This window comes from Mesoplodon densirostris, chromosome 1 (assembly GCF_025265405.1).
Source record: "Mesoplodon densirostris isolate mMesDen1 chromosome 1, mMesDen1 primary haplotype, whole genome shotgun sequence".
Classification (NCBI taxonomy): domain Eukaryota; kingdom Metazoa; phylum Chordata; class Mammalia; order Artiodactyla; family Ziphiidae; genus Mesoplodon; species Mesoplodon densirostris.
The window spans coordinates 73,609,245-73,635,692 of NC_082661.1; the positions used below are offsets into that span (position 1 = coordinate 73,609,245).

The following is a 26,448-nucleotide window of genomic DNA, read 5'->3' on the forward strand; positions in this document are numbered from 1 at the left end:
GAGCTCCCAAAAGAACTTGTGATACCTTCCTTCTGGAATGCGACAGAGCTGCTATTCCACACAGAACTTTACGGTCAGCTTTCAATGGCAGCAGAAATGCAGGAACTAGAACAAAAAATTTCAAAATTTGTTTGGAAAAACAAAAGACCCCGAATAGCCAAAGCAATCTTGAGAACGAAAAAAGGAGCTGGAGGAATCAGGCTCCCTGACTTCAGACTATACTACAAAGCTACAGTAATTAAGACAGTGTGGTACTGGCATAAAAACAGAAAGATAGATCAGTGGATCAGGATAGAAAGCCCAGAGATAAACCCACGCACATATGGCCAACTTATCTTTGATAAAGGAGGCAGGAATGTACAGTGGAGAAAGGACAGCCTCTTCAATAAGTGGTGCTGGGAAAACTGGACAGGGACATGTAAAAGTATGAGATTAGATCATTCCCTAACACCATACACAAAAATAAGCTCAAAATGGATTAAAGACTTAAATGTAAGGCCAGAAACTATCAAACTCTTAGAGGAAAACATAGGTAGAACACTCTATGACATAAATCACAGCAAGATCCTTTTGGACCCACCTCCTAGAGAAATGGAAATAAAAACAAAGATAAACAAATGGGACCTAATGAAACTGAAAAGCTTTTGCACAGCAAAGGAAACCATAAACAAGACCAAAAGACAACCCTCAGAATGGGAGAAAATATTTGCAAATGAAGCAACTGACAAAGGATTAATCTCCAAAATTTATAAACAGCTCATGCAGCTCAATAGCAAAAAAACAAACAACCCAATCCAAAAATGGGCAGAAGACTTAAATAGGCATTTCTCCAAAGAAGATATACAGACTGCCAACAAACACATGAAAGAATGCTCAACATCATTAATCATTAGAGAAATGCAAATCAAAACTACAATGAGATATCATCTCACACCAGTCAGAATGGCCATCATCAAGAAATCTAGAAACAATAAATGCTGGAGAGGGTGTGGAGAAAAGGGAACACTCTTGCACTGCTGGTGGGAATGTGAATTGGTACAGCCACTATGGAGAACAGTATGGAGGTTCCTTAAAAAACTAAAAATAGAACTACCATATGATCCAGCAATCCCACTACTAGGCATATACCCTGAGAAAACCATAATTCAAAAAGAGACATGTACCAAAATGTTCATTGCAGCTCTATTCACAATAGCCCGGAGCTGGAAACAACCTAAGTGTCCATCATCGGATGAATGGATAAAGAAGATGTGGCACATATATACAATGGAATATTACTCAGCCATAAAAAGAAACGAAACTGAGCTATTTTTAATGAGGTGGATAGACCTAGAGTCTGTCATACAGAATGAAGTAAGTCAGAAAGAGAAAGACAAATACCGTATGCTAACACATATATATGGAATATAAGAAAAAAAAATGTCATGAAGAACCTAGGGGTAAAACGGGAATAAAGACACAGACCTACTTGAGAATGGACTTGAGGATATGGGGAGGGGGAAGGGTAAGCTGTGACAAAGCGAAAGAGAGGCATGGACATATATACACTACCAAACGTAGGCTAGATAGACAGTGGGAAGCAGCCGCAGAGCACAGGGAGATCAGCTCGGTGCTTTGTGACTGCCTGGAGGGGAGGGATAGGGAGGGTGGGAGGGAGGGAGATGCATGAGGGAGGGGATGTGGGAACAGATGTATATGTATGACTGATTCACTTTGTTATAAAGCAGAAACTAATAAAAAAAAAAAAAAAAAAAAAAAAAAGAAATGCAGGAAGTAGAACCAGCCGGTGACTAAGAGGTATTTTAGCCAAACTGATATTCTCATCTCAAACTCTACCTTTCCAAGGTACAGTCTTTACTTGAACTGGGTTACTGACTTCATCACCCTTCTCTCTCACTCTTACTCTTTTCCTTACACATAGAAGGAAATTTTTGTTCATGTGTTCCTTGTGACTTGGGAAATTCCCCCATCACTCCCCTCACTATATAACCAAAGTCAAGTAAACAACCAAAATAATCTCTGGCTGGAAGCTTCAGTAAATCCTGACGGGAGAAAGTCTAGAGATCTACCTCTCTCGTCCTTATTGCTGTACCAAGGACAAGGCTGGTGAGATCTCTAACGTGCTTGTGGTATTAACTGTTATTACCATGAATAATATCTGGTGGAATGATCAGCTAATATCATGTATCAGCCAACCACTGTTATTTGATATATAATCGAGATAACTTAAGTGAAGGGAAATTCAAAATTTTAGTTGTGAAGAAAGAAGACTTTAAAATTGAAGGATACTTACTTGCCTCTAATCTCTAATCATTTATTTTAACACACAACAAACCATTCCAGACAATTCTTATAAGAATATAGATACAGAAGTTTCAATGTTCATAATGTACTTAGCTGTATTTCAAACTTCTCTCACATAAATCAAGAGATTCTGATTTTAATGAGATCAGAAAGGTTATGCATCTGTCACAACCAGGCTAAAGCCAGAGATCATCAAGATGTAATTTAGGTTTATAACACACAGTATTACAGAATATGAACTGATAAATCTAATGGATCATTTCCATGATGTTAAATTGGCTAGTACCCATTTCTTAAAAAATATTTTCTTATTGAAAATGAAAGTATTTCAAGGGCAAACTAATTTTTGAATTCATTTCGGATCTGACTAGAGTTCTAGATTCCAAACTATAAATTGGGTATGAAAACATATAGAATTTTTAAAAGAAAATCTAATTATTTTGTTTACAAAAAATCTGTTAAATGTAACAGCAATTACAACTAACAAATTATCAGCTATAATGCAATGGAAACATTTCTGCACAATTTACTCTAGATATATTCTATTTTAAAGTTGTTAAAAAATGTCTTCATATCTTCCTTTTGGCTTACTACAACTTAATATGCAATAAAAAAGTAATCTAAGAAAAGGAAAAATATTTGATAAAGGAGTTACAGGCAATATTTCTTGTGGTGCAGTAAACCTTTAAAATATTATAGTAACTAGAAAATGTACATATATATTTCAACAATTATATACTGTAATAAAATTTAAAAAATTTTCTTTGGCATTTCTGGCCACATTGACAGACATTTCAATGTATTCAAAAGTATTTCTTATAGAAAAAAATAAAATAGATATTCTGTTGTAAAACCAGATGATAAATTTATTGGTTAAAACACATGAAGCTACTTTAATTGAAATGATAATAATGCTATAAATGGTAAGAATGCTATATATAATCAAGAATTAACCAACAAATGACTAATAGATTAAAAGTCAGAAGCTGGTACTAGCCTCTCAGATGAATGATGATGATAATGATGACAACAGTGAAAACTTAGTGTTTACTATGTGCCGCAGTGTTCTGAATATATTAACTAATTTAATACTCACGATAATCCTATGAAGTATGTGATATTATTATCTCTATTTTATGGACAAGGAAACAGGTCATGTAGCTGGTGTGGCAGAGCTGGGGTTCAAAAATTCTAGTCTGTGTTCTTTACCGCTATATCAAACTGTTTGTAAAGCCAACAGTCTTTCTGTATATATAACCAGCTGGAAAATATAATGAAATAAAATATCCCAATAATAATGGCAACAGAAAGGTTAAAATAGTAATAATGGGGCTTCCCTGGTGGCACAGTGGTTGAGAATCCGCCTGCCGATGCAGGGGACACGGGTTTGTGCCCCGGTCTGGGAAGATCCCACGTGCCGCGGAGCGGCTGGGCCCGTGAGCCATGGCCGCTGAGCCTGTGCGTCCAGAGCTGTGCTCCGCAGCGGGAGAGGCCACAGCAGTGAGAGGCCCGCGTACCGCAAAACAAGCAAACAAACAAACAAAAAAACATAAAATAGTAATAATGCTAATAAGAAATACATGAGAAACCTTTAAAATGCCACAGAAGAACTAAAAGACATGGATAAATAGAAAAGCATACACTGCTTTTGGAAAAAATAAACTCTCCATATGGTATATCAATTTTTTCTACTTATTTATAACTTTAATTTAATCACAATATAAACACCAAAGTGTTTTTTTTTTTTAGGGGAGGAAGGAAAAAGACAAGTCAATTCTACAATTCCCATAGAAACATAGTGCCAAATGTATGACATAATTATAATTTTAATAACCTCTTGGTACTGGAAAAGAAACTGAAACAGATGAATATAACTGAAAACAGGATTTGGAAATGGATATAAGTACATGTGGGAATCCAGTTTTCCATAAGAGTATATGAATCAGTGGAAACCATTTAGTTTGTTCAAGAAAACATTTTATTAATCTTAAACTAATTCAAATATCCATTTGATAAGCATAAAAGTTTAAAATATATTAATTAAATCAAGCCTGTCAGGACTCTTATCTATTCTTTGCTAGTGTTTGTTTTACTTAATTTCTGTAGAATTTAATAATATCTATAATTCAGATAGATATATTTTGAAATAATTCCAGTTTAGTTGCTCATTTTGGCTTTCGCTGGAAACGAAGAAAGAAATAACCTTTAGCAATGATTCTCTAGGAGATGTGAGAATGCTGCAGATAAAACCTGTCTTTTCTTTTTTCATTATGTACCTTTATTTGTTAAATTCTGTGTTAGCACCTGTACAAATCGGGTTAACAAACTGAATTTTTAGTAGTAGATTTATTTCTCATATAACAAGGCTTGATTATTTATTTTGCATATTTTATAGGATATCCTGGGAGAATGGCTGAAAAAAACAGGACATTTATACCCTGGGATTGTGAAAATCATTAGACTCACTGAACCCTGTATATAACATGTGTGTCTGTTGTTGCTAGCCCTTCTGTAGAATTGTGCCAGAATCCATTTCTCTTTAAATGCCATGGAATGTCATTGATACCTGAAATGGCATCCCTGAACTTTGAGGTTGCATAAGAAAGATCTCAGTGGAAGACCCCAGATATTCATTAGCAGGTTGGAATTGTGCTATCTGTGCCCATTACTCTTCATGATGAAAATATATTCTATAGACTTACCCGTGAAAAAACACTGCTATTGGAGCTGTCTCAAATCAATACTGAACTAAATCAGCCTGCAAAGGAATAAAAACTGTCACCAGCATAACCTTCCTATCGACTGCAATGCAGATATGCTAATGTGTGTCAAAGCCTCACCCTGATGTCTGTAGGGAAGTGTGCCATGTCTCAGATCAGTCCAGCTGCTGGCTTGGGCCAATTCTAAGTAGGATTCTCTACCTTAAATCATGACAATTATTATTTTCACCAAAGATGACAAGAATTCTTACTTATTTTCTTTTTTGTTTTCCATCAAGAACTCCATCCCCAATACCCTCCTACCCCAAACTTCTAAACATCTCTTTTCCTTCCCAAGATCTAGCCCCTACTTCTGCCCCCCAAAATTGTTCTCAATACAGTACACTCTAGAAAGCTAGTGCTCATTCAGTCATTGTTTGATTCTTGTCTGCCTCTGCATTTTTTCTGCCCTTGTTTCACTTGCTGTATTAAGAGGGCACTGCTCCATTCAGAACAGATGATGTACACTGAAGTATCTACATTCAGAAAAGTGGCATTTACTAATTTGATGATTTAGCATAAGACCCAGGGATTTCTATAACTCAGAGGAAGACAGATCTTTAATATGCAACTGTGAATTTTGATTTCTCATACTTCACAAAAAAAGGATAGTAGTAAATGTTTAAAAATATAACGACAAGATATGTAATATGTAAATGTTTCAAGCTTCAGACTGCTGCAGTGAAACAATTAGATTTTTTAAATGAGAAAAAAACATTTAGGGTCAATGAGAAAAAGTAATAAACGCACATCATTAATTTACATATTCTTGACCTGGAAATAAAGAATTACCCTTAAGTTATTTTGTTACATTTATTTATTTATACTCTGTTTCATTTAGCAAAGGATTTGAGATTTTGGTTCAGCCTACCCTTCCAAACAACTTTAATACATGTTTTTATCCCTTCCTGATACATTATTTCCATCTGCCAAAACAGTTTTCTGGTGCATTGAAGTAAAGTACACCCCCAACTTGGAACTGATAGACTGTAGGAAAGGAAGTTTATATGCTAACTCTGGATTTGAGGGGCTCTGTTTTAAACAACAGTTGAGAATGGAAAATGAACAGCATGGTTGTAATGGGGGCAAGGCTGGGGCACTGCTGATCATCTCTTTCATCTGAACTGAAGATACATTCCCAGCCACCTTTCCTCATGTACCCTCAGTTAGCAAGATACTTTGAAAAGATGCAGTCCATACTACTATGAAATAAGGACTGTAAAAACCTCTCTACAACTGTAAAGCCCTTAACAAATTAAATTATCAAGTGCTTGGCATTTAGTAGGTGCTCAAAACAAATGTTTGCTGAATGAATAAAACAGTCAAAATTCTCTTAAAATGATGAGGGAAAAAAGGAAAAGTAAAATTAAATGTTTTTTTTTTTAAATCATTGTCTTCTCTTGATTTTTCCCTAATCCCTACCAACATTTCGCTTCTTTACATTTATTCTCTTGAAGCAAAATTGTTCATATTTTCAAGTTATCAGCAAGGAGAACAGTGTGTCACTTTCAATTCCTGATGCTTTCCATGTTATATGACAATTATGTTTATATCATACCGACTCATATATTAATACCCTGTAATTATTACTTGAATCACTACATAAATTCTGAGTTGATTCAACAGGGTTACTTTTTACTGATTTCAAGAGAGAAAACATAAAGTATTAGTAGGAAACATAGTTTTTTGAGTCCTAGATGAATTTCTCTACTTTATTTCTACATGAAAGGTCTTTGAAATTCCAGTGCTGTATGTTAGTACCAGTGACTAAAAACTGCTCTCACAAAGCAGAACAAGCAGGGGAGGGATAGCCAGGGAGAGAGAGATTTATAAGAGGGCTGGGCGTTGGCAGTAAAGACAAGAGAAGAGACTCAGAGAGTGAGCAGGCTGAGATTGCTGAGTAGTGAAACAGGTGGTGATTTTGCTTCATGAAAGGAAAGTTAACTGGTCAAAAAGGTCAGACATAAGTAACTATAAAACAAGTAATTAGTATAAAAAATACAAACAAAAAATCAACGCAGAAAATAAAATAACACTATAACCATAAATATGAAGGTCTTATCATTGTGGTTCCCGCCCCTCCCTCATGAAGAAACATTTCTGTTTAGCTTCAAAAATGAGTCATGAGAAAACTATATGCACATATCACATTAAGAATCACCCAAGGACTTGAGTAAAAACATAGATTCCAGGCGCCAACCCTCGGAGATTGATTTAGTAGATATGGGATGTTTGTGGAGCCTTTAATATGCATTTTCAACAAGTATTATAGAATACTTTGAAGACCATTTTTTAGATACACTGTCTCATAGGAAACAGAGTAAAACTATGATTAACTGGAATTAACTTTTCGTCAATTCATCCAAAAATATTTATTGGTGTTATTTATTTATTGATAAGCCAGGCACAGTGATAGGTTTTGGGGATACAGTGGAGAACAAAAGATAAGTATAAAATATATAAGCATATAATTATCAATATAACGTATGCTATGAAGGAAAAGTAGGTAAAGCTAGCATGCCTGATGAATAAAGAGTTGTGGCTTAATGCTTTATTCAACTGAGAGTAAACCAGTAAAACCTTATTTGTGGTAATTACTTCAACTAAATACACATATATTGAGAGCACACTATTTCTTGGGCATTGAATTAGGCCCTGGGGGTCCTTAACGTACCCACAAACTATCAGAGAAGAATGTATGTTATTATTTTATTTATTAAGAGGCTGCAATGCATCAGGAATTATACTAAGCAACAAGAACACAAAAATCAGTAAGATGCAGTTCTTATTCTTCAGAAATTTAGTTTAATAAAGGAAATGTAGGCAGCTATAGAGACCTTATTATGGAATTATGTAAAGGGTATTCCTAAAACTGGGAGAAACCTAAAGCACAGAAGAATAAGAAGGAAAGATACACTGATAGAAGTTGATAAGGCAGGCAGTGGAAAGATTTGGGCAGGGCCTTGTAGACCATGTTTAGAATTTTAAATTTTATTGTAAGGATAATGGGAAGAGTCTTGTCAAGATTTTTAGTTAAAAAAGATTATGTTGAGGGTGGGCCCAAATCCAATATGACTGGTGTCCTTATAAAAAGGGGAAATTTGGACATAGAGACAAACATGCACAGAGGGAAGATGATGTGAAGACATATAAAGGGAAGATGGCCATGTGACTGGAATGATGTATTTATAAGCCAAGAACACTGGATTGTTGGCAAACACCACAAATTAGAAGAGATAAAGGATTCTCTCCTTCAGCCAACAGAGAGAGCTTGGCCCTGCCAACACCTTGATTTTGGATTTTTAGCTTCTAGAAGTGTGAGACAATAAATTACTGTTGTTTTAAGTTAAAAAAATTTAAAAGATTATGCTAGCTGAAGTCTGAAGAAAGAGGAAGAAGAATGGATGCAGGAAATTGCAGGAAAGCAGATAAGAGATAATGGTAAACTTGACTAAAATGATGGTATCAGAAATAGCAGTGAATAGATTTGTGAACAGGTTTTTCTGATTAACTGAATTTGGAAGGAGAGGCAGGAATCAAAGATGAATCTACATACTGACCTGAACAAGTCAGGGAAGGAAAATGGTGATTACTGATATAGGGAATGCTGGAGGAGGAGCAGCTTTAAGGGGAAAAGAAAATAAATTCAGTCTTAGACATGCTGAATTAGAGGTTACCTGTGAAACATCCAAGTGGAGTGTTGAGCAGGCATCGGATGTTGGTCGCCTAGAGCTAACAAGAGAAGCTTGAGCAGGAGCTAATAACTGGAAGCCATGGTCACTGTTTGATGGAAGTATACAAGACTGTCTAATACCCATCTTGTGAGGGAACAGAAGGAAGCTCACAAAGATCCCTGAGGAATGCTATATTTAATGACATGCAAGGGCAGGTGAAGACAGTGAAAGATACTGAGTGAAGGTAACAGAGAGGAAAGATGAAAACGAGGAGATTGGGGTGTATGAAAAATTCATGAAAGATTATGTTTGAAAAAAAAAGAGAGGTCAAGTGAGATCAGGGACTGAAAAGAGTAATTTGTGACTTTTGTCAGGGGAATGGAGAAAGTGGAATACAAAGTGAAGGGAGTGTAAGAAAAAGATAGGTGTCCTAAAGGGTAAGATACATACATTCTGTGCGTGTGTGTGTGTGTGTGTGTATGTGTATGTGTGTATACATAATAGAATAATACAGTCATGTAAAAAAAAGCTATTGTAGATTGGTAATATTCTCTATCTTTAGATCTACATATAATTGAGACAACCATATGATATTGTTGAATTACTTATTCCTTTTCTAAGGATGTGGGGATATTTATCACCAAGAATTTAAGAATTTGTCTAGGAATTTTAATGCAGCTCTCAAGTGTAAATAGCTACCTGATAATAACTGAATAATCTGGGAACCCCATGATCAGGCTAAATGGATTAAAATATAGTGACAGGCTATTACAAATGACTAGTAGAAGGTAAATTATATATACAGAAAACAATCAGCTATACCATTAAACACAAAAGAATAACAAATAGTATGGATTTCAAAAATAGCAAGCCTTTATCTATTAAACTTCATTTTCCTTAATATGATGTTAATACATACAGCTTTTCCATATAATTTTAACCCAGCCAGTCCTAAGTGTCAGACTCTGACAGACTACTCAATGTGAAATGTTCACTTCCTTAACTTCAGAAACAAGTTCTCATTAGCTCTATCCAACCTGGAGGAGTTCTCTCTTTGAATAACAGAAGTAAAAACCTGACTTAGAGACAGATCAAAGATATTCTCCCTCTGAGGATCAGTTCTGCTTAGGAATGACTGTTCATATCAAGATTCCTTTTTTAACATTAGATAGACTTCAGAAATCTTGCTGGAGTAGTTTTTGTCTTCTCAACCAACCATGGAATTTCTTGCCAAAGACTCAGATCTTCCCCTAGCTCCATTCTTCTCAGTATAAGGGCTCATGATTAATTAAATCAACTTAAATTAGTAGAGTTTAAGGATATGCCTCCCTGGCTTTGCCACTTCTTTTGATCTTCTTTACCATACAGTTTCACTCATATGTGGAATATAAACAAACCAAACCAAAACAAAACAAAACAAACATGCAGGTACAGAGAACAGAGTAGTAGTTACCAGAGGAAAGGGATAGGGGAGAGCAAAATGAGTAAAGGGGATCAACTGTATGGTGACAGATGGAAATTAAACTTTTGATGGTGAGCACACTGTAGTATATACAGAAGCTGAAATACAATGTTGTATACATGAAACTTACATAATGTTATAAACCAATGTTATTTTTTAAAAAAATGTCTTGGAAGGAATCACATGCACAAAAAATTTAAACCTGTGTTAAAATTATTTAAAAAAATGTATTTAAAAGCAAGCAACAAGCTGGAAAAGTATGTACCAAAGGTATCAGAATGTTAGTATTCTACCACTACACTACAAATCAATAAAAATGCCTTCCAGTAGAAAAATGGACAAAGAATTATCTGAAGACAATTCACAGAAAAAATATAATTGGTTAATAAACAGAAGAAAAAATTTAAACTTGTTAGTAATAAAAGAAATGCATATGTAAATGAGATTTTAAAAACTTATCAAGTCAGCAAAAGAAGTTTAATTATAATGTCCAGTGTTGTGGAGGATATAGGGAACAATGCATTTTCATTTACTGTTGTTGGAGGTTTAACTGGTTTAAAATTTTTTTTCTGGAAAACCACCAGCAATACATTAAATACCTTAAAAAAAAAAAGAGGTCACATAACTGCTTTTTTACATAACTGTGAAAACATTTCAAATAATTTAAGAGCAGGTATATAGGTGATTGCATGAGTGCATATAAATATGCACTAGGGAAAGAAAAGAAAATTACAAAAGTGCTCAATGACTATAGAGTAAGATATGTTGTATATTAATATATACATTTCAATGAATAAGAGAGAAAAACACAACACACTACTGATAAAGTTAACTTGCTTTAAGTAATCTTCTGAGTTTCCTCAACTCTAAAATAGGGATAAAAATACTTACTTCAGAGATTTATTTAGGAACAAATAAAATACTGTACCTGAGTACCTGAAAACTATAAATCATTGTAGTGTTATATTTAAATTGTTCAAACTATAAAAAACAGTGGTGTTATTATCAAGATGAAACTTTGTAGACCAGTATTTATAACAGACTTTCAGAAGCTAGTCCAACTTAAAGAATACAAATGTGTTTTTAACTTTTCATGTACACTAAACTCATATTTAATCTATACTTAAAGCATACCTGTAAATTGAGGATAATTCAATGAATGTTTTGCTTACTTTACAACAATAGTAAATGTAAACAGTTAACATTACATAAACAAAACAAAATTTAAACTACTTAATAAAATCCCAGACTAGTATTTGTGTTTATAAACAAGAATAATTCCTGCTTAGTCACAGTGCACATGCAACTAACTTATACCAGTCATCAATAAATTAATATGGTAATTAAAATTTAACAAAGAAATTGGATAAAAAAATCCAGTGCTGGCCAGTCTTTCTCTAAAATATATTCAGTTTTCAAAAAACCCATTTTATTCTATTAATCAGTTACATACATTTATATATATATATATATATATATATATATATATATATATATATATATATATATATTACCCAGCCCCTCAATTAGCTGTGGTTAGAATTGTCAAGCAGAGTCTTAGCTATTTAAGGAAAAGTAGATGTGAAAGACATTGGCACTAGATAAAATAATTCTTTTGGCAAGTTTGGGGATCAAAATAGTATTGAAACTAAGAGGTAAAGGTCAGAGTGAAATCTTAAACTGAAATTACTGAGGAAAAAAATGCCTGAAAGATTCCTTCTTTGGCAAGCCAGCCTCCCTCTCCCTTACTACCCTTACTGTCTGTAGTGACTTCTAAATGTAAAGTGATAGTAATAAAGCTGACATAGCTGAGGGGAAATAGAAGAATACCAGAACATCTCTTCTTTTGTATAAATTATTTAGATACAGAAGACTTTCAGAAAATTTTTGTATAGTTTCAAAGTTGAAACATTTAAACTTTAATTACTAAATGTGTGATAATGATTGTTACCATTTGTTTGAGTGCTAATATTATTATGTATCAGATACTGAATTAGGTGCTTAACAACCCCGCAAAGTAGGAATTATTATAATTATGCTCACTTTTACAAACAGGAAACTAGAGAGGTTATGTGAACTATTCAAGATTATAAAACTAAAAAGGAATAGGGTTGAAATTTGAAACTAAGTTCATCTAATAGCAAAGCTCATGCTTTTTCTACTACAGTCATCTGCTTCTGGGAATAAATATGATAGACACATGGATAAATTAAAGTTAAGTGTAATATTCTTCTCAGAGCTGTTTTCAAGCTTTGATTCTACAAGTCACAGAGTGAAGTTCATGTTTAAATTTACAAAAGCCATTTTTTATCTGTTATAGAATCTAACATAGAATATACAGTATGTAAATCTGAATTGTGATTATCCTAAATTTAGTGAATATGCTTTTGTAAGGCATACATACATAATTTTTTGTATCTACTTTCTATTATTCTAACATTTAAATCTGAACAAAGAAGACTTCAAATAAACAATACTAGGATGGAAAAGGGGGACAAAATTTGAGGTAAAATGTTAAAACAGGTAAAAATATTTTATATAAAGAATGGGTATAAAAACTTAGACAAAATAGATACTTTAAAAAGGACTGTAATAAAATCAGCGTAGATAATAGATAATTTTCAAACATGAACTTATAAAAAGTGACTCAGAAGAATGGATAACCATATATCTCCCTGGTTAAAAGGCATCAGACTCAGGTGGTTTTATAGACAAGTTTAACTCAATCTATAAGAAACAGATAATTCCTCTTATACAAACTGATTAGACAGTCAAAACAGGGAGAGAGAAATAAAATCTTAAGATCAAAGACTAACAAGGACAGACAGGAAAAGAAAATTATAAATTTATCTCACCTATGAGTATAGATGCAGAAAGTCAATACTAGCAAATACTAGCAAATTGAATATAGTCAGTACTACATTTTTGTAGAGACCTAGTAGACTTTATCTCAGAAATGCAAGGACCATGCAATATAAAAATTTTAAATAATGTAAACATTATCAGATTAAAGGAGGAAAAAAGATGATCCTAATCAATCCTTATTAATAGAATATGAATTTGATAAAATTCAACACTCATTCAAGTATTCTTAATAATATTGAAGAAGGGAAATTCATTACTCAGAGTATTAATTAGAAAAAAAATATCAGGGCTTCCCTGGTGACGCAGTGGTTGAGAGTCCCCCTGCTGATGCAGGGGACACAGGTTCGTGCCCCGGTCTGGGAGGATCCCACATGCCACGGAGCGGCTGGGCCCATGAGCCATGGCTGCTGAGCCTGCACGTCCAGAGCCTGTGCTCCGCAACGGGAGAGGCCACAACAGTGAGAGGCCCACGTACCGCGAAAAAAAAAAAAAAAATCAAACTTAATGGTGAAATTAGAAGGATTTTCATTAAATTCAGGTACAAAGAAATCTACCCGCTCTCATCACTTTTATTTTACTTTACTAGAGGTCCTATGCAATGCAATAAGATACACATACACATAAAATCAGAGATATAATAATAAAAGTAGTAACTAGCAAGAGATAAATGTATTAATATGTGTAGTTGATTGAATTAGCCACATAAACATCCAAGAGACTCTACAATCTACTAGATTTAAAAAGAGAATAAATTCCAAAACACTTGGTATTTACCCAAAGGAACTGACAACTTATGTCCACACAAAAGTGACACATAGATGTTAATGGCAGCATTATTTATAATAACTAAAACTTAGAAGCAACCAAGATGTCCTTCAGTAGGTGAATGGTTAAATAAACTGTGGTACAACCAATGGACTATTATTCAGCACTAAAAAATGAGCTATCAAGACATGGAGGAAACAATATGACATTCTGGAAAAGGCAAAACTATGGAGATAATAAAAAGATCAGTGTTTGTATCCTAGTGGTTGAGGGCGAAGGGGGATGAATAGGTAGAGCATAGTGGAATTTTTGGGCATTTATACTATAATGATGCATACATGTCATTTATATATTTGTTCAACCCCACAGAATGTACAATACCAAGAGTGAACCCTAATGTAAACCTTGGACTTTGGGTGATGATACTGTGTTAATGTAGGTTCATCAACTGTAACAAATGTTCCACTCTGTGGGGGATGTAGATAATGGGGAGGCTATGCATGTGTGGAGCAGGGAGTATATGAGAAATCTCTGCACTTTCCACTCAATTTTGCTATAAACTTAAAACTGCTTTAAAAAATAAAGTCTATTTTAAAAAAATCAAATGAGTTTGCTAACTATAAAATGAATGTAAAATAAACTAAAATCAAGCAGGAATAATCAACCAGAAAACATAATAGCTTAAAAGATATTATTCATAAAACTAACAAAATAATGTATTTATTCTTCTTATGGACATCTAATAGAAATCTCTAAATCTACGTGTTCAAAACTGAGCACTTGAATTTTACCTTCCAACCTGCTCCTCCTATGGTCTTCCTTACATCAGCAAATGAGAACACCCAAAACACCATCCTTCTAGCCTCAGCCAAAAACTATGGATTCATCCGCGATTACTCTCTCTTTCGTACCTCACATTCAATGAGTCAGCAAAATCTGTTGGTTCTGTTTTCAAAATATACTTACTGCTGTAATAGGGAAGAAGAAATCTGACTCCATATTGGATCTGTTGCTTTTACTTTAACCTTTGTATTCTATTGCTTTTGCTGCAAGTTAAGAATGTTGCCTACAGCCTGAAATAAACAGGATAGCCCATTTTCAAGGCTCTGATCTTTAAAGGTGTAATACTTTTTCCATTCACATAGAGATAAAAAGTTGCAGAACAGAGAATAACATTTGTCTTGTTGGAGGTTTACAGGAACATCATGACCTGACCTATGTGGACAGTGGTAAGAACAAAGGATTCCAACATCAAGAAGTTTGCAACAACCAACCACATTACCTCCCTTTTTAATATAAAAGAAGCCTGAATTCTAACTTGGGTAAGACGGTTCTTTGGGACATTAGTCCACCATCTTCTTGGTCAGCTGGCTTGCTGCATAAAGTCACTATCCCTTGTTCCAACAACTTGTCTCTCGATTTATTGGCCTGTTGTATGGGAGTAGTATGAGCTTGGACTCAGTAACACTACTTCTCATCACCTCTACTGCTACCCCTTGGTTCTAAGCCATCATAGCTTTGTCCTTGGTCTCCTGTTTTACCTTTGTCCCTCCTATTGTCTATTTTATGTATAGTAGTCAAAGTAATCCTTTTACATGTAAGTCTGATCCTGTCACCACTCTGCTTAAAATCTTCCAATGGCTTCTCATCTCATTTGGTATAAAGCCAAAGTATTAAGGTTACACAAGATCTGAACCACTGATCTCTGTAAATTTATGACTTCCACACTCCTCTTCACTCATTCCATTCTACATATAGTATCCTTACTGTTCCCCTAACATACAAAGCATGTTACTACCTCGCACTTGCAAGATGGAATATTTTGTTCTCAAGAAATGTATATAACTCACTCTCTCACTTCCTTTAGGTTCTCTTTTCAAATGTTTCCTTATCAGCTACATTTTCTTTGAGTCCCCCACATAAAATAGCAACTCTTCTCTAATGCTCTCCAGAATCCTCCTCCTTGGCATTCTCTATTGCCCTTCTTCTTCATCTTCTCCTTCTAAAAATGGAAATATAGCTGGCATACAATATTATATTAGATTTATGTGTACTAGACAGTGATTTGACATTTGCAGACATTATGAAATGATCACCACCATAAGCCTACTAACCATCTATCCCTATACAAAGTGATAACAATATTATTGACCATATTACTTATGCTGTGTATTACATCCCATGGCTTACTTATTTTATAACTGGAGGTCTGTATCTTTTAATCTTCTTCACTTATTTCACACACACCCCTCTGCCATCTCCTTCTCAGGCAACCACCTGTTTGTTCTCTGTATTTATGAGTCTGGTTTCATTTTGTTTTGTTATTTGTTTGTTTTGTCTTTTAGATTCAACATACAAGCGAGATCATGTGATATCTGTCTTTCTCTGTCTGACTTATTTCACTTACCAAAATAACCTCAAGCTTCATCCATGTTGCTGCAAATGGCAATATTTCATTCTTTTTTATGGCTGAATAGTACTCTATGTGTATGTGTAAGTATATACCACATCGTCTTTATCGATTTATCTATTGATGGGACACTTAGGCTGCTCCCATATCTTGGCTATTGTAAATACTGCTGTTATGAACAATGGTGTGCAGATATCTTTTCAAATTAATTTTGTTTTCTTCGGGTAAATACCCAGAAGTGAAACTGCTAGATCATTTGGCAGTTATATTTTTAATTTTTTGAGGAAACTTTACATGGTTTTACATAGTGGCTGCACCAATTTACAATCCCACCAAGAGTGCGTGCAGGTCCCCTTTTCTCCATGTCCTTGCCAACAATTATCTGTTGTCTTTCTGATGACAGCAATTCTAACAGGTGTGAGTGGGTATTGAATTGTGGTTTTAATTTGCATTTCCCTGATGATTAGTCATGTTGATCATGTATCTGTTGGCCATCGTATGTCTTCTTTGGAAAAATGTCTATTCAGGTCCCCTGCCCATTTCTTTCTTTTTTTTTTTTTTTGCAGTATGTGGGCCTCTCACTGTTGTGGCCTCTCCCGTTGCGGAGCACAAGCTCCGGACGCGCAAGCTCAGTGGCCCTGGCTCACGGGCCCAGCAGCTCTGCGGCATGTGGGATCCTCCCGGACCGGCACACGAACCTGTGTCCCCTGCATCGGCAGGTGGACTCTCAACACTGCGCCACCAGGGAAGCCCCACTGCCCATTTCTTAATTGGGTTGTTTGTTCTTTTGATGTTGAGTTGTATGAGTTCTTTGTATATTTTGGATATTCACCTCTTACTGAATATATGGTTTGCAAATATCTTCTCCCATTCATTAGGTTGTCTTTTCATCTTGTTGATAGTTTTCTTTGCTGTACAAAAGCTTTTAAGTTTGATGTAGTCCCATTTGTTTATCCTTATTCTTCTTACTTTCCTCCATGGCACCTAAATGCCACTAAATGTCCAACAATACATGAATGGATAAAGAAAGTGTGGTGTATATGTATACAATGGAATATTACTCAGCCATTAAGAAAAAAAGAAATCTTGCCATTTGTGACAACATGGTTGATCCACAGAATATTATGCTAAGTGAAATAAGTAGGACAGAGAAAGACAAGTACCACATGATCTCACTTATATGTGGAATCTAAAAAACACACTAATTGTTTACCTTTTTTGCTTATTGTCTGTATATCCTCCACTAAATGCAAATTCTATGAGGACAGGTACTCTTTTTTCACTGCTTTAGCCCTAGTAACTAGAATGGTATCTGTTTTATCATATGTATTCAGACATATTGTTGAAAAATAATGCATTGGTTTTTATACTATTTATTATATTTTTCTTTATGGTTGAAATATATCATAAAAAATGAAATAAATTCTAAAGAAAAGTGAACTAAAACTTGAATATTCTTCAGATAGCAACATTTCATGTAAATAATGTAGTATATTCTTCTCTTCCATTCTTAGTGTTGTTGTTGATGGGGATAATATATCTGACTTATGAGTATACAGAAAAGTTAGTTGTTTTATTAAAATTTTTATTTATTGATTTATTTTTTATACAGCAGGTTCTTATTAGTTATCTATTTTATACTTATGAAAAGTTAGTTTTATATCACAAAGTTTTAGCAAATTGACCCAGAACTCTGAGACTTACCATAATTAGGAATATATAAAGTGAGTTGGGGTTTAGTGACATTCAAACAAAAATTTAGTGATGTTTTAAACAAAAATCTCATTTCAGATGAGGGTGTAAGGGGAAAGATTTAAAACCACTTAAATTTAAAATGAACAGTGACTTTTCCTAGTACAATTTTACTTTATCACAAAATGAAAGTCTCACATTACTTGAGTTGTCAATATTCCTTTTTTGAGCTTTTAAAAAATCAACTATCTCTCAATTTTTCTGTTTCACTCAGGAGTTAAAATGTAGTGGACAAATAGCTTAGAATATGAGTGACATCAGTGAGAATGGCAGAGTAGGGATCTCAGAAAAGCTGCTCCTCCAAAACATAATGAGAATACTGGCAAAGATTATCAAAATGAACTTTTTAGAATTCTGGAAATTAAACAAAGGTCTGCAGCAATCTATGGAGTATAGTCAAAAGAAATACCTCTATTTCAGTAAGAATGTGAGTTCTGTGATGCTTTAGTTTGTCCTACACTCTTTCCTTCTCCTCAGCTCCACCTTAAAAACCAACAGTCTCACAAACCAGAAGTCTAGCAACCACTGGACAGAACAGAGTGGTTTTAGAGCTCCCAAAAAGTATCATTTCAGGGAATTATGATTATTTAACATGTCTTCCAGTTCCCTAGAGACCTCTCCTCACAGTGTTTGCCTTTATTTGACCTGACTCAGAACCCTCTCTGTTCAAAGAGACTTTTCTCTGGAGGTATCTGTCAAAAAGAGTCAGCAGCAATTGTTTAATATTGTAGCTGTCTGAGGTGGCCATAACAGTTGGAGCAGAGAAGAAGCTGACAATAAAAATTAAAAACTAAAATTAAAAGCTGGGGAACGCAATGTCCATAGGGGGATTTGAAAGTGCTAACAGGATCCTGGGAATCTAGAACTCTGTCCATGCAAACATAGGATGTTTGGATACATAGAAAAGACCTGAGAAGGCCTTAAGCTCTCACCTTTGGTTGACCTCAAGACCTGAAATAGTTGTATGAATACAATCACATATTAGAAGATAGCTATGTTAAAAAGACATAAGTGATAATAGTATATGAACAATACTGCTACTTAAGTATACTAATATAACATCCATCTTCTTTTAGAGTTTATGAATTAAATCAGCGATTACATACCAGATCTGTTTTTGGAGGATCTGGACACTCAGTGGAGAAATAAGGTGTTGAACTTCTGACTCCACTGCTATCAGAAGTTGGCTTTGGAGGTTGAGCATGCTGTCTGTAAGTAGCACTTTTAGGAGTCCAACAAAACAGGTTGATTGATTCTCGCACACAACGTTCAATGTCAATTTCTAGATAGAAAAATTTAAAAAAGCAAACATAGAATTGGGATTGCTCTATTTATGTAAAAACCACAATTTTTCCTAAATACATATATACAAATATGGCTAAGATGATAACTAATTAGAAAAGATGTCAGTAAAAAAGTAATCTAGATATTAATCAGCATATTTATGATTGGAATGGTAGAGGGTATCTGGTATTATTATGTAGATACATATACACATATATTTACATTTGTAAATATATACATACATTTTTATGTGTGGTTTTTGGGTATTATTATCTATATATAGATACACATATATATAGTATATGTGTTTATATATTTTAGTATATCATTATTTAAACATTTAAATATAACACATCTCCTTATTAGAGAATCTTAACTTTGATAATATTTTCACTTTCTCAAATTAAAGGTTGGGTAGAAGGAAGGCTGGAATTTGGGAGTGGGCAAACAAAAGATTCAGAAGTTAATAGACATACTTTAAGTAAAGTGTAATGAAAGTTTCATTTCCATATATTAAAGATGATATAAAATAATCAGGGCAAAATTAATTAAAATCTCAGTTCAGCATTTCTCCCCTTTTTAAAAGAGAATTTCTTGATTTAACTGCAAAAAAGTATAAGTGTGGTTTCATATAGACAGAAATTAAATGTACTCAATTAAAATAATAAAAAACACTTCCATAGGAGATTTACCCTTCTTTCTCAGATTTGAAAGAAATTTAAACATCTTTGATACAGAGGTAATATACATAGGAAAGTTATTACAATGCCAAATTATTGTTTGTATGTTTTGATAGGACTGTACCTCTTTAGGAGGTTAATATTCCTGATGGAGAGTAAGCTGTTACTCCACAGGGAAAGTGGAGCTATCATAGAAAAGCAGTAGAAATTCAAGAAGTTTACTAGGATGAAGGAGTTTATTAGCATGGACTAGCTTTACCATTTCTATATTTGTAATATTAGTCAATGGCAGATATTATCATCTCCTCTGCAAAAGTCCAAGTGTGTCAGTTCAGATAAGCAATGGAGAAAAATATATTACATCCCTTACAAAGGGGTAAGGTCCCTATTTCTCTTTTTGAAATGAAGAGCTTATATATAAGGGGAAAAGGAAATAGACATTTAAGTTGATCCTATGAATGGTGCATGAATCAGGCACTTATAGAATTATCTGATTTTATAAGGTGGAAAACCCTTAGAGAAGGGCAGGGAAATGGACACTTAATGAGCATCTACTGTGTGACAGGCGTTGTATACTTTCACATAGCCCATTTAATTCTTACAGTGATTATTATAGACAGGTACTGCACTCCCCTCATTTCTGTTGAAGATGAAGAAACTAAGACATAAAGAAGCTAAGTGACTGAATGTGTTAAGTGTTTTTATTATGAGTAGAATATCTGAAGTTACTAAAGGGTTATAAGGCATCTTTCATTTCCCAATTTATTTAGATTTGGGAAACAATAGCCAGCAGGTCTAGAAAGACCAGTTACTCAATTAAACATTCCTTTATCTGCTATTAGTGATGTTTGCCAACTTCACAGTTGGTTACTTCCATGGCTGCACAAAGAGGTCAGATTTCATCACCCCCATATGTTATTCCTAACATAAAATCTATGAAACAGAGTAAAACATGTTTTGAGGAATGGACCTATTTATTTGAGAAATTGTCAATACAGTGAAATGCATTCTTTTAAAAAGTTCTGTAACACTATCAACTTGATATTCCACAAAGAGAAGAATACAGACACCAATGAGAAGAAAAATAAAAGTTCAAGATACGTTCCTCTACTCCACTTAAGATGGAAGAAATGTGCTCAATTCATTTTAGAACATTTCCAATTAATACGGTTAAGATAAAAACTTGCAGCTAAAGAGAGAAAACTTCGTCATCTTAAAAAAGTTTATCCACTTCACACTGTTTAATCTCCAAAGGAAAAGAATTTTGGACCATACATTTTGCATCTGCAGTGCTCAAATCAGTTTGACATATCTGTCACCCATTAAAAGCTTGAAAGTCAAGTTAATGATGCAGATCAGAGGTTGTAGTTCAGTCCTTAAATCACTGGCAATGGAAAAGTCATTTGTATCTGCTTCCAAAACACCCTACCAATACCATAAAAGGTTTACAGTGAATCTTGAGAATTTACTGGCATCCACCCCGATTTGAGCCTATTACTACTGGCAGATATCCCATTCTCCACTCACTTGACTCATGTCACCTCTCCATCTCAACATCCTTCCAAAGTACTTTATCATAACCAAAATATTATGAAAAGTACTTTATAAACTGTACATTAAAATATGTAATTATTCTTTTAAAAATAATCTCTCATCCTAAAGCACTACTACTTTCTCTCTTGCATTTTCATTTTGATACAATGCGTTAGTGAAACACTACGTACCCTGGATATGGTTTCTCAGGTTTGATTCCAAGCTCCATGAGGTACTTTGTGACTCAGAGAAATAATTTCTCTAAATCTAGTTTTCTTTCCTTTTTCTTTTTTTTAAGATGTTGGGGGTAGGAGTTTATTAATTTATTTTATTTATTTTTGCTGTGTTGGGTCTTCATTTCTGTGCCAGGGTTTTCTCTAGTTGTGGTAAGCGGGGGCCACTCTTCATCGCGGTGCACGGGCCTCCCACTATCACGGCCTCTCTTGTTGCGGAGCACAGGCTCCAGACACGCAGGCTCAGTAGTTGTGTCTCAGGGGCCTAGTTGCTCCGCGGCATGTGGGATCCTCCCAGACCAGGGCTCGAACCCGTGTCCCCTGCATTAGCAGGCAGATTCTCAACCAGTGCACCACCAGGGAAGCCCTAAATCTCATTTTCTTTATCCTCATCCATTACTATTGTTATCTCTCATAAATACTGAACTATTTTCAAAATGATAAAATGCAACTCATGATTCATTTGGGCAAGGGTAGGTAGAAAAGACAGCTCACCTGAAGCCCTTCATTGTCTTGCTTTAATGACTATGAAATGCTTCCTAGATATAGTGAACAGCTGTTGACATGGCGCTTCTCTTTACCATCATCTAATTCCCTTTGGTTCTCCCCTACATTTGACCCCTAATTTGGGGGCTAAGATATTATTTTCCCTCTCTAGATTTACTGCATCCTTTTGGTGGAACACATTTTCTAGTAATTTCTAGGAAAGGATGCACAGAAGGCAAATTATTTTGGAATTGTCCATGTCTTTTAATATATTTATTCTGCCTTTGACTGATAATTAGGCTAGGCATAACATTCTAGGATTGATTTATTTTTCTACAGAGTTATGTAAGGCAAGGGCTCCACTGTCTTTCTTCTGAGAAATCTGATGCAATCTTGATTTGAGATCACTTGTATGTGATTTTCCACCTATCTGTAAACTTTTAGGATCCCTGGTGCTCTGAAATTTCATAATGATACATGTAATTGTGTATCACTTAATTGATGGTCTTTTTGTAATCCTTCAGTCATAGAAAAAGTTCTTGTTTGATGTCTGTAATAATTTCTTTCTCACTGTTTTTCCTCTTCTATTTCCTTTCATTAGAAGAGTCCTGAACATCCTGTATAGATTTCCTAATAATTTTGCCTTTTCCTCTTACTTTCCATCTATATTTTGGTTCTATTCTCTGAGAGATTTCCTAAGCTTTATCATACACCTCTTTCATATAAAGCTCATTGCATTTCCACATCATTTTTAATTTCCAGTAAATCTTTATTTTGTTACTTAAAAATTTCTGATTTTTCATAGTTATCATATCTTCTCATAATTGTTTTTCTGAGGATATTCCTTTATTCAGTTGGTGCTGTTCTGTGTTTTTTAGCTGGAGGCTTTCCCTAGAGGTTTGGTGATCTATGACTGCATATTTAAAAGAATAGCACTAAAAATCAGATTGAAAGTTTTGTATATGTGGGTAGGGCTTCCCTATAGGTAACCTGTGGACATGGTCATTTGTTAGAGGACCCCTATAAGTAAGGTGTTTCTCTTTTTGGGAACTTTCCATCTCTCCAGAGGATAATTCTTTAATCTGTCTAAACTAATCTTTGCCAGCATTCTGGGAATTGACCATGGATGAGCCTGGGGATTGTAACTATAAACATTTCCTCACTCTGGCTCTCTGCTATGCTAGTGACTCTGTGTCTCAAGTCTCTATGATTCTACTATTCCAAAAATGTACCTCCAAATTTACTGTATCTATGGTCATGTTTTGTAAAATTTGCAAAAGTAAAAATATCTAAACCACAATCAGTGAAAACTGTTGTCTTTACACCAATTTCCCCTCCATTACACTTCCTCTTGTGTTAGGCAACATAGTGGCTGTGAATACTTTGATATAACTAAGCTAAATTCGAGATATATTTATTATGGTTTAATGGGTATTCTACTGTTATTTGAAGTCACTGTGGGGTATTGACATAGATTTTTCTCCTTGACCAGAGTCTAGTCAGGCTCCTCTAAGCCTTTTCTTGACTATGCCTCAACCTTGGCCTATAAAGACTTGAACAAAACTCTTAACATAGTTTATAGCAATTCAAGGTCACATCCCTCAGATTACCCTAACGCCCTATAAACGCCTGCCTGAGAAAAAACAAGGCTGTCAGAAGAATTTAGCATTTGTTCCAGTCAATACCTGAAGATAGGGTCCCTGTCTTCCAGCCTCTGTAGGAAGGTAGGAGCCTAACTTTGTAAGTGTCAGTTAGCAAACGCAGATATATTTCACACGGACCAATGCCCCCCTTCACACTTTTTATAATTTTTCACTTCCCTGAATCTTCTAGTCTCCTCCCTCCCTATTCCCTCATTCTCCCCTTAAAATGCCCAGGCACCTCTGTACAAATTGAAGTTGAGCTCAATTCATGCTGGACTAATACTGCAACAGTGTATTACTGACTAAAACCTGTGCTTACCACTTCAATGAGTGTCTGGCTTGTTTTTCTTTGACAGTATTGTAAAATTATTGCTAGCTCTAGGAATGACTTCCTGGAATACTCCCACCACCCACTATACAGGAGTAGAGGTCGTAATGCAGTGTGAATGTGTTCTAGCAGTATAAGTTTATGGGCAGGCGAAACATAGTTGACATGTACATAGCAAAAACCAGACTGAAAAATTATTCCAAATATTAAACATGTGAAACTGTAAGCAGAGAATTAGGTTCTCATTGATGCCTGATTAAAAGAGAAATATTCTCCTTCTAGAAATATACTTCAATAATGCTACATATACAGTTATAAGTGTACTATTAACTTTTTTTTCTTTTTTGGATAGGAAGCTCACAAAAAGTAGCATTTCTGTATTTATAGAAAACAAACTTGTAGCACTAAAACAAACAGAAGCGACACCTGTGCTAAGTCATATGTTTTATGCATTACTACTATAAATAATAAAAAACAAATTTCAACCAACCCTGTCAGTGAAAAGACAAATCATTTTTTCTATAGAAAATATTGCATAATTATTGTTATATGAAGAGATGATCAATGAATATGAAGCAAAAGAGGAGGCAAAATAGAGGTATGTCAGACATTTAATGAATAAAAATATTATGCTATTTTTCTGTTTTGTAATTTGTTGTGATCTCTTTGCTCATGCTAAATATTCTTTTAATAGCCTAATTTTGTATTGTAATTTATAACCTCTCCTTAAAGAGGGGCATCTCCCCACACTGCATAAGCTTCAGGCCACAAAATCTAGATCTGCCCCTATCTTCCAGTCTTCTGCTAAGTGGTAGAGGAATAGACTCTTGGCTAAGAGGGTGGGAGCAAATATTTGGGAGTGAATGAAATGAAACTATTCCTTATGCATACATACATTCAACTGTTTCTTCTCTGGTTTTCTGCCTCATTTTTTCTTTCACTTTCAATTTCTGAGACCTTTTGGTGCTCTGCATCAAGAACTGGCTTGCTTCTTTTTGGTATCCTCCTTTGCAGGAAGGTTTCAGTATTCTCTGATTTATTAAGTGAGTTACTACTGATGTAATTGCTTTCTATCTTCCAAATATTTGTTGACACTTCTTGTCTACTAGTGCTCTTTTTACACTCTCTTTGTTTTTAAAATTACTCTTTCTTCATTCCCTTACTGTCACTTTAGTGATGTTTCAGAAGGTAGCAGAGACAAACATGTATACAGTCTGTCATTCTTAATTGGAAAAGTTTCAAATTTTAAAGGCTCTGGTTCAAAAGGGGTGGGAATGAAGTTAGGACATGGGCATGGTGAGCTTGATGTTTCACCCCCTTGGTCTAGCTCCAGGTCTGCAAAGTAGCAGTTAAGCTATTTGCTCAGAAAGCAGTATAATAACAATGCCACACTGCTAAGATTAACTCAGGAGGCAGCATGATCTGGGTTTGAATCAATTCAATTATTTACAAGTTGTACATCTTTGGTCAACTCATTTTTCTGCATCTCTTTTCTCAATCATAAAATATGAATGATAATACTTAATTCCTGGACTGTTATGAGGTATAAATATGATTATTCCAGCACACAGTAGGAACTTAAGTATTTTATAGACAAATTTTTAGATACATAAAAAACATGAAAAATTTTAGCACTTCAACTAAAATGAAAAAAAGTATAAGCCTTAGATCCCACTAAGTCTGCCTTCTTGTTTTAAAGGAAGGGACTGCCCTGGCAGTCCACTGGTTAGGACTCTGTGCTTCCATTGCAAGGGGCATGGGTTCAATCCCTGGTCAGGGAACTAAGATCCTGTATGCCATGTGGAATGGCCAAAAAAAAAAAAAAAAGAAAGAAAGAAAAATAGGCTAGTTTTCTACTTGGCAACTGGTAGATTTCTCTTTAGAAAGAGCTTGCCTTTTAAAAAGTATTCTTTTCTACTTTTCAAAATCCAAAGACTTAGGATATCAATCAGTGTTAAAAAGAAATGAGCTATCAAGCTACAAGCAGACGTGGAGGAAAAAGTCTGAATAGGCTGTATCCTCTATGATTCCAATTACATGACATTCTGGAAAAGGCAAAACTTTATAAGGACAGTAAAAAGATCACTGGTTGTCAAGGTTTCGGGGGGTGAGGGGAGCAGGAGAGGAGGAATGGATAGTTGAAGCACAGGGAATATTTAGGGTGGTGAAACTGTTCTGTATAATACTGCAATGGTGAATACATGACATTATGCATTTATTGAAACCTACAGAACTCTACAATACAACCTTAAGTATACTACAGACTTCAG

The 26,448-nt window shown here is 34.7% G+C and overlaps 1 protein-coding gene across 4 annotated transcripts in view; it reads right to left on the bottom strand.

Moving 5' to 3' along the window:
* TBCK (TBC1 domain containing kinase) overlaps nt 1-26,448 on the bottom strand; it is a 234,974-nt gene that overhangs the window by 57,231 nt on the left and 151,295 nt on the right. For all 4 annotated transcript variants that reach the window (XM_060104569.1, XM_060104545.1, XM_060104552.1 and 1 more), the window contains exon 23: nt 19,098-19,273. In XM_060104569.1, coding sequence (XP_059960552.1) covers nt 19,098-19,273 — 176 coding nt within the window. The remainder of the gene's footprint in view (nt 1-19,097; nt 19,274-26,448) is intronic.